At 39.9% G+C, this 10324-nt stretch overlaps 1 protein-coding gene across 2 annotated transcripts in view; it reads left to right on the top strand.

Annotated features, from left to right (window-relative positions):
* Positions 1-9684, top strand: part of Tace (ADAM 17-like protease Tace) — a 19621-nt gene extending 9937 nt beyond the window's left edge. Inside the window, exons 10-14 of one of the 2 annotated variants that reach the window (XM_017613827.1) lie at positions 7105-7571; positions 8445-8541; positions 8605-8710; positions 8775-8934; positions 9098-9684. In XM_017613827.1, coding sequence (XP_017469316.1) covers positions 7105-7571; positions 8445-8541; positions 8605-8710; positions 8775-8934; positions 9098-9134 — 867 coding nt within the window. In that variant the 3' untranslated portion in view covers positions 9135-9684. Of the gene's footprint in view, positions 1-7104; positions 7572-8444; positions 8542-8604; positions 8711-8774; positions 9050-9097 lie in introns of those variants that run through there. The other variant, XM_017613826.1, reaches the window with a different exon arrangement.
* Positions 9685-10324: the final 640 nt, after the last annotated feature.

Genomic DNA, 10324 nt, shown 5'->3' with positions numbered 1-10324 from the left:
AAATTTTGTTTGGCAAACTGATTTTGTTTGGTCAAACTGCAGCAAATTCGGTGTTGTCATATACAAAAATTTTAGATAATTGTTGATATACACAAAAATTGCCGTGATACCGAGAGCTCGAGAACAGAATTAATGCTGTAGGAGCTTCAAAGATAAGGGCACAGTTAATTGCCTATACGATATCATAAAAATATATTAATTGTGCGCGTTATGTACATCTGAAATTTTCATTTCGTGTTGGCAATAGCGATGAAAACCATAATGAACGTGCAACCCTGTGCCAAACTCGACATAACCACCTCCGAGCAAACTAAGCAGCCGCCATTTAATTTGAAAAACAAAAGTTTGTATGCATAACACCGACATTAAAGACCAGCGCAAGTGTTCCCACGACAGCCGGATCTACGTACCGGAATGACTCGGATTTTACCCGACCAAGGGCTGTTGTTTCGGCAATCTAACCCCGTTTAGGTCGGTGAAGTATCTCAGAAGTTGTTCTCCTACTCAGGGCTGGCATCGAGTCAAACCCAGGGCCAGAAACCTACACCTGCTGTGTATGCCAGAGACGACTACACCACAACTCCACCTCTGTCAAGTGCAATGCTTGCGAGGGGTGGAGTCACTTCAGAGTCTGCTCAGGATTACGGACACATCGTGTTGCGCTGCTCGGTCGCGGACCTCACCTGCGACGCCTCCGGCCACCACCACAGGGCGGAAACCACCTCAGCAGCGCACACAGCCAACTGCGGCACGACCACACACATCCCTAACATCCCGCATCACCACACGTCTCCCGAACCACATGAATCTCCTTCAATTGAACTGTAACGGGCTTCAGAGCAAGATCGAGGAGATAACCGTCTTCATGGGAAGACATGGCATATTGATAGCTGCGGCCCAAGAGACGAAGTTGCACAGCAATTCAACACTGTTGAATTGTGCCGGGTACAACGTGCACCGTCGAGATGGCGAGCGGGATAATGGTGGTGGCTTAGCGTTCATCACGCACCACACCGTGCAGTATCGTCTTATCGAAGCAGACATCGACCGCAGGGATACCACCCTAGAATGTCAGGGCATTGCTATCCGGTCAGGCGATGTTGAGCTCGAAATATTTAACGTTTATATACCCCCTGTCACCTGCTGCCCGGCAGGATATCACCCTGACATAGGTGCGCTCCTCAGAGGTGAAAACCGTATGGTAGTAGGCGACTTTAATGCGCACCACGATCTTTGGCACTCAAGCCTGTCAAACGATCGTAGGGGAACTGACTTGGCTGAGCAGATAGACGATTCGACATTCTGCACAATGAATGACGACGCACCCACCAGGATTATGGGCAGCTGCTGCAGCTCGCCAGACATAACAATAATCAGCGCTGGTCTGATAAACAGCATATCATGGCGACCTATGCTGACTTTGGCATCAGACCATCTGCCCATAGTCATCTCGATCGATAAACCAACCGACTTTGCTTCCGCGGAGCACCGAACATACATATATCAACTTTTCTAAAGCTGGTTGGAAAGGCTTCGCGGAATTTACTGAGCAGCTCACTTCGTACCGGCAGGATGTATCACCGGCCCACGTCCAAATTTCCCTGCTGAAGCAGCTGTTCTAGCCGAAAAGCGTGATAGCCTTCGTCAGGCCGATCCCGGAGATCCCCGTATCAGGGATCTCAACGCGGAGATTCGGCAACTAGTCAACGTACATAGCCGGAAGAAGTGGGAAGAGCATCTGAAGACCTGTAACTTCACCTCTGGTGTGAGTAGGCTTTGGTCAACCGTGACGTCACTGTCCAATCAATGTGCCAACAAAGGAGATTCGTATCGGCCGATAACACTCCTTGCCCCGGTAGCTAAGACACTTGAGGCCTTGCTGCTCCCGTATTTCACGAACCACCGGACCCCAGTGAAGCATCAGCATGGTTTCCGTAAAGTGCACAGTACAACAACAGCACTTAACGCCATAAACACTCAAATAACTCGTGGCCTTAACCGTAACCGTCCCTGTGAGAGAACGATTCTAGTAGCGTTGGACTTGTCAAAGGCGTTTGACACCGTCAGCCATTCCACGCTGCTAAAAGATATAGAGGCTTCCTCTCTCCCACAGAGGCGAATTATCTGAGTGGTCGACACTCGTCGGTAATGTTTAGAGACAAATCGAGAAAACTTAGAAAAATAAAACAGGGGGTTCCACAGGGTGGTGTCCTCTCCCCGCTACTGTTTAACTTTTACATTTCAAAGCTCCCTCAACCACCAGAGGGAGCCTCGATTGTCTCTTACGCCGACGATTGCTCGATCATAGCGACTGGGAATGGAATTGATGACCTGTGTTCGAAAGTAAACGGGTATCTCTCTGAACTTTCTCGCTTCTTCTCTGCAAAGTGTCTAGCCCTCTCCCCTACGAAATCCTCTGCGACCCTGTTCACAACCTGGATGAAGGAGGTCAGGCTACCGCTAGGAATTCACGTCGATGACACACCAATTCCGACGGTGAATAATCCTAAAATACTCGGAGTAACATTCGACTGCCTGCTGTCCTTCTCTGCGCACGCAACCGCTATTGTCAATAAAGTACAGAGCCGCAACAAGGTCCTCAAGTCGCTAGCCGGCAGTACTTGGGGCAAAGACAAAGAAACGTTGCTGGCAACATACAAGGCAATAGTCCGGCCGGTTTTAAACTACGCAGCACCAGTGTGGTCGCCGGGGACTAGTAGGACGCAGTGGATGAAGCTACAAACAGTACAAAACACAGCACTTAGGACAGCGACCGGATGCCTCCTGATGTCACCAGAACACCACATCCACGATGAGTCGAAAATGCTCCCAATTAGGAAGCACAACACGATGCTCTGCAAGCAGTTTCTTGTTGGGAGCCACAGATGTGGCCACCCAAATAGACAGCTGCTTGCAGAGGAGCCCTCGCCGAGGCACGTCAGGAGGCATCTATATGAACTGACGGACGAAGTCCAGAGGTTCATTAAGCAGCCTCTGGACCCGTCAGCTTACAGACAGGCCCTGAACGGCATTCACAGGGACGCAGTCTCGAGTTATGTAGACTCAAGACCTGTGAATGCCGTTCTAGGCACACAAACACCGGACATTGACGCGACGGAGCTCCATCCGCCTCGGGAGACCAGAACAACAATAGCCCAACTTCGCTCTGGCTACTGCAGCAGGCTAAACTCCTGAGTAGGCTAAATGCGGATGTGCCGAACGAATGTCCGGCATGCGGAGAGACCCCTTACAACTCGAAACATCTCTTCGCATGCCCGGAAAACCCCCACAACCCTAACGGCGTCGTCCCTGTGGACCGACCCCATAGAGGCTGCACGCTTCTTGCGGCTGCCGTTAGTGGAACTCGACGACAATGACTAAGATATCAGCCGATCTGGGCGGGGTTGTTTTAGCCGCTACAACAACAACAACCAGCGCAAGTGTATTTGCCGCATTTCGTTCAATAAGTACTCTTTGTATTGTACTCTACTCACAATACATTGTTAAACTGAAATTAGTCAAGAACGTAAACCTACCGGTACGTAAACCCGAGTCATCTGACACGATCTGTCTTACCAGAGCGCCATGTAAATGAAAACTCAACACCGCAGAATTTTTCTGTAGTTGTAGCCCGTAGCGCAGATATCTGCGGAATTTAGATTTTTCCGTGTCAGCTGATTTCTTCCTTCTATAAATGGTTGCCACTTCGTCAGTTTTGCAGATGGTAAAAAAGTTACAATTTACTATTCAAAATACGTTTAAAATATTTGAAATTTACTATTGAATAAGGTTTTTTGTTTGAAAACTAAGTAGTTTATATTTAGCTACAATCTATTATAGCACGAAAAATTGTAGTTGAAAAGGTAAGTTTATGAAAAGCCATTGAGAAGCGGCAACACTGTAGTAAGCAATACTGAGGGCTCCAGTAATCGACAAAATTCTGCGTATACAGACTGCGTTTAAGTATACGTTCTGCGTTCTTGACTAATTTCAGCTTTAACCCTTTTTCCGCATAAAAACACTTCTTGGCGTTGAGAGTGTAAATACTTAACGTACTTGTTATTAATGCACCAAAGTACGTACTCTACTTTCTCTCGTCGCGTACGAGAGATGTTTGCAGTTGCCAAAAGGGAGTAGCAAATCCACACTCTGTATACATGTTGTAAGTACTGTGAGTGCTTGCGTTTTAAATTTCAATTCTGGTTGTTAGCTGTGATCGAACTTCTACCACATTGTGGTAGATCTACCACTTTTTTGAGCATCTACCACACCTACCACTCAAGGTCTGAACTCTTCCACATATTCGCTTTTTTGAGTAGTTTTCTTTGTGCTCGACATGATTTTCTTAATTTTAAGAGCAAAAATTTTCCAACACTAAACACTATATGGTAACGAGATTGATATAATACAAGATTCCGCATTCCCAGTAATTCTTGATGTTGAATTTATGGTTATGGTTAAAATTAAAATTTGTAATTGAGTTTTAAAAATGTACAAAAAATACTTCTTACCGTACTTTTTAGATAAATATTCAGATATTCAAATGGCTACTAGCCTTATCGCGAAGAAAATGTTCATGTCAGGCAGGGTTATAAAAATTGGGCCGATTTCGCTTATTTTTATTTTAAGCGAATATATTTTTTCTAAAGACGGCCGTAGCGGGGATTTTCTTCATAAAATGTTTGTTATGAATGTCTTAAATTTAAGTTATTCGCAAACTTAGAAAATAATAAATTGTTTCACTGTTTGCTTAACACGCGTTTTTGTTTGGATATAGTGCCAACAAACAGAATAAATATTAGGAGCGTTCGTTTAAAATCTCCAGCAGAAACCAACCAACTGCCAAATTTCGGCGAAATGTCATCTGTTTTCTAACAAGAGAGAAATATCCAAAATAGTACGCGAACAGAAAATTTGCAGAAACTTGCAAGTTAGACGAACAGCTGATATAATTTTTGTTTACATACAAAAGTGTAAAATTTAAAACGTACGAAAAGTCATCGCAAAGTGTTATACTGACACAGTTTATTGATTAAACAAATAACTACTTATTTCTTACAGGCTAACCTAATATTCACGCACGCCGCCAATTTACTGTCAAAAATTTCTCATGCACATACAACTTGTATGGGACCAACCGAAATTGAACGGCGTGCGTATGAAGCTAACTCAATTTCCAATTTTTGTTCTGCGTGACATTTTGATTTGACGTTTCGCTCAATGAAATCAAATGCAAACGCACGCAAGCCAATTTCGGGTGACGCAAAAAAACAAATTGCTGTTGGCAAAAATTTTTCCAGCAGAAACCAGCAGCTTCCCCTCTAAATGAAATGTCAGTTTGCTCTCTCAATTTCCCCTACTTTGCAAGTTTTTTGCGTACGCGAACGCAAAAACTTGTAAGTTTTGGTTAAACATGAACAATTAACAGCTACGCGAACGAACCTATTATATGTAGATATTAGGTTTGTTCGTCGAAAATCCAGCAAGAATTATCCAACACTCAAAATATCAGAGAGTAAGAAAAAATTCTCTCAAATTCTCTCTCATGTTGAGAAACTTGCAAATTTCTGCACGAACGCAAATTTGCAGGAATTTGCAAGTTTCGCTGCCAGCTGGCGTCCACGGTTGCATTTCAAACATAAAAAATTTGTATAGAATTTTTAAAATTCTTTCGGATGGCCAAAAACAGGATATACATGTATATTTCTTGTTGTTCTGACTTTCTTTAACATACATTTCAATTTCTTCATCGTACTAGCTGTCGGGTTTCTTAAATCGACTCTGGTTGCAATTGCATTCCGATTGCGAATACCATTTTTTTCAGCCGAATTAAGTTCATATCATTGGAATTAACTAAATTAATTATATCAACAATTATTTACTTCCTTTTTTCATAAAAAAATCGCTCGTGTTTATAAATTTTTAAATTTAACGAACTAATTTATTCAAATTATTGTAAACAAAAACGCAACCATGCGCCACAACCACATGTTTTTCGTGTTTGCAAATTCTTTTTTTTCCAGCAAGAATTTGCAACTTCTCTCCAAGAGAACTGTCACTTTGCTCTCACAATTTTTGAGTGTTGGATAATTTTTTGGTCTGCACGAACGCGATTTGGGCAAAAATCGTGATAATTCGTACAAATTTTTTGCTCGACGAACAAACCTATTGTCTTCCCAGAAGGCGCATATTCAATTCTGCCTTAATTACAAAACATCATTGTTGCCCACGCTTAAAGATTTAAGGTAAGGGAAACATTTTTATTTTCAAGCACTATGTACACATACATATGTATTTTTTTTTAACTTTTATTTTTGCTGAGAGCTTATTTAAATTCAAAAAACCGAAGGCCAACCAACTTGAATTTAAAGAACCAACACTGAAATGCGTCAAAATGAAAATAAAAGAGCACCAATTTCTATGTAAAGCAAAACTTTCTGGGAAGACAATAGGTTTGTTCGTCGAAAATCCAGCGAGAATTATCACTAAAAATATCAGATAGTACCGAAAAATGCTCCCAAATTCTCTCTCAAGTAGAGAAAGTTGCAAATTTCTGCACAAACGCAAGTTTGCAGGAATTTGCAAGTTTCCCTGCCAGCTAGTATCCACGGTTGCATTTCAAACACAAGATATTTGTATAGAATTTTTAAAATTCTTTCAGAATGTTAGGGGCAAATTTTGAAATCAGTTTTAGACAAGCTTCCCTAGACCTTGAGACTTGAAACTTTACAGTTGGCTCAGAACCCGATGACAATGCAATACGAAAGATGAGTTAAGCCGATAGATAGCGCAAGAGTCGAGATGTTTGAAAAACCCGTATTTATAGTACAAATTGGTTTATATTTAGAACATATATTAACTACATGAAAAGGAATAACTCCACTAAAAATTTTGCGTATATGTGGCGAACGAGTCGATATGTTTGGTAAACAAGTATTTATGGTCCGATTTCGTTCATATTTAGAAAGCTTGCTTTAAAATATGTTTTTACAATCAACTTATTACACATTCATGTTTCTGGAATAAGGGGGGCGATATGTATGCACTATGTATACCTGTTATGTATGCACATATGTGTCTGTATGTATAATCTTGTTTCTACAGAAATTCTCACCGTGCTCTCTACGTTCAATACGTAAAGTTTTGCAAGCGAAGTCAGGTCGTTGCTTTTCCGAGCCCGAAGAATCGTTCTGTGGAAACTTGCGAGTTGAGGGAGACGAGCAATGTGACGCTGGTCTGCTCGGGACCGAGGACAATGATGCATGTTGCGATAAGAACTGTAAATTACGTCGAAATCAAGGTGCCATGTGTAGCGATAAAAACTCGCCATGCTGCCAAAACTGCCAATTTATGCCGGCTGGCATGAACTGCCGAGACGCGCAGTATGCCACCTGTGAACAGGAAGCACGTTGTTCGGGAACGCATGCAGAGTGTCCAAAATCACCACCAATGGCAGACGGAACAATATGCCAAGAACGCGGTCAATGTCGCAACGGCAAATGCATACCGTACTGTGAGACACAAGGCTTGCAGAGCTGCATGTGTGACATCATACAGGATGCGTGCAAGCGGTAATATCATTTCTAATTGTTCTTGCACTGTAATTATCTTAGAATGTTTAATGTGCTAAATTATAATATTACCACAAAGCCAATTGGCGTTAAGCGTCAAGCGTTAAGTACACTGGACCACAAACTTTAGTTTGGTTTTCGATCTCCAGACGCCACCATCCAATTTCTATGTAGAATTGCTCGGTGATTCCGAAAATAGGGTTAATTTTTTTCTATGGATACGTTTTCGAGATATTTGCAATTTACCGTTATTCAGCTTAAAGCAAAAATCGGTTCTTTTTAATCACGTATATCTTACGAACCAATTTAAAAATATGAAATACGGCAAATGAAAGCTAATGAAATTCTTCATAAACCATGTATACATCACTTTCCGATAGGACTGATAGCTTCTGACAAATTAATTAATCATTCCAGTTTTTTTTTTTATTTTTTAATGAAATGAATGGCACAGAACCTGTAATTTTTTAAATTTTTCTTCTGTTAAAGTTTGATTTTTTAAATTTTATCATTAAAAAATAAAAAAGCTGGAATGATTAATTAATTTGTCAGAAACTATAAGCCCTATCGGAAAGTGATGTATACACGGTTTATGGAGGATTTCATTACTTTTCATTTGCCGTATTTTATATTAAGATTTTTAAATTGGTTCGTAAGATATACGTGATTAAAAGGAACCGATTTTTGCTTTAAGCTGAATAACGGTAAATTGAAAATATCTTGAAAACGTATCCATAGAAAAAAAATTAACTCGATTTTCGGAATCACCGCGCAATTCAACATAGGAATTGGATATTGGAATCCATATAACATTTTTGCTGTAAATCAGAGGTATTAAGAAATTAAATTAAATTAAATTCCATAAAATTACAGTTGCTGTCGCATGAGCATAAATGAAACATGCTTTCCGGTAGAACCGCCGGATATGTTGCCCGATGGAACACCGTGCATACAAGGATTCTGCAATAAAGTAAATTACTTATTTCTTATCAAATTCCTTCTATCTAAACTTGTACCTTTTGTTTAATTTTAGGGTGTATGTGAAAAAACGATACAAGACGTTGTAGAACGCTTTTGGGACATTATCGAGGAGATAAATATTAATCGAGTTTTGCGCTTTTTGAAAGATAATATTGTCAGTAAGTAGCGATATGAGTACTCCCAATTTTATCAATGCTAATTCACTCTTGTTTTGTTTCACAGTGACCGTTGTAGTAATCACATCCATATTCTGGATACCTGCCAGTTGTGTAATTTCGTATTTTGATCGAAAAAAACTAAGACATGAAATTAAACAGATGGAATGGAGTCGTAAACTCGACTTAATACATCCCAGCGACCGCCGACGCGTTATACACATCAGGTGCGTGTGTGCGCGTGCGCGTGCACTGTTGCCTGTATGCGAAAGCAATTAACATACATAAATATGTACTTAACCACATTTATACATAAATATACATGTGACTTCATAATTTTAAGAAAAATTTTAATTCGAAAATGTTAATTTGGCTTATTATTGATTACAGAGTCCCCCGTCAAAAAATATCTGTGTCTCGCATGTAAAGCTTCCTGTTCGTCGATCGCAGCGGTGGTATGGTTTGTTAAGTGCGATGGGCGTCGTACGAAAATCTGCGTCCGCATGGGTGCATATGTATAAATTAACAAGTTCAATGAAAATATGGTGACGCACAAGAACCTTGTAAATGCGTACGTGTAAATAGTGTATAGCTTTGACTGAAAGTATTTGGACTTCGTAACCAATGGATGGTATTCCTGCTTTTAATTGTAATTTTAAATTAAAAAAGCATCACTAACACCTTCATTTAACATATATGCCCTCTATTACATACTATGGTTTTATATATATATTTGGTTAAACTGGTTTTAACAAACCATTAGCCCGTGGTCATAAAATATAAAAATTTATTTACGATAAGCACGGTTTTAACGTGGTCATAGTAAAATTAAAACACTTTTTATACCTAAGGCGGCGTTCTACGTTTAAACTGCGGGAAATCTGAAATACTCAACCATATTGCTAATTCCATGTGAATAAATTGTTCCCATAATTTAAAATGTAGCACAAAAACAAATTGCGAAAGATTATTATACCCGAGCGCACTTGTGCACAAGGGTATATTAACTTTGTTCGCATAACGGTTGTTTGTAACAGCCAAAACGAATCGAGATAGATATGGACAAATGTATACATAAATGATCAGAATGAAAAGAGACGTCGCACAATGGGGCCGCTTCATACAAGTTGGTGCTTAAAAGTCTGTAACCGGATTTTTCCCCTGAAAACTACGAAGACACATCCAAAACGGAAACATAATATTATTTTTATAATATTATTTCATTATTTTGTGTACTAACACTACTGTACTAACACTGTTGTTAAATTGAAAAATATGTAGAGAAAAATAATAAATCGAGATCAGCCACTATTTCCAATAAGTCACTTCGTGTTCTAAACACTGAAAAACTAATTCATTGTACATTGATAATTGTAATTATGGTAACGGGCCATAAAGATTACTTAAAATAGAAACAATAACAAAACGGTACAAGGCACGATAAAAATTTTATTCGTCTATATAATCATCAGATTCAGGTTGTGTATATTCAAAATTCTCTTCTAAAAGCATGTCTTTTACTTCTGCATCAAGTTATTTTCTTTTTACTATTTGTAAAGGTGTTAAACTCGTAATATGAGGATCAGAAGAATAAAGTAGACGATGAAATACATATTC

This window comes from Rhagoletis zephyria, unplaced genomic scaffold (assembly GCF_001687245.7).
Source record: "Rhagoletis zephyria isolate East Lansing unplaced genomic scaffold, Rhagoletis_zephyria_1.1 Rzeph_scaffold_00722, whole genome shotgun sequence".
Taxonomy (NCBI): domain Eukaryota; kingdom Metazoa; phylum Arthropoda; class Insecta; order Diptera; family Tephritidae; genus Rhagoletis; species Rhagoletis zephyria.
Note: the sequence above shows the minus strand (reverse complement) of the source record. Positions and strands in the feature narration are given on the sequence as shown.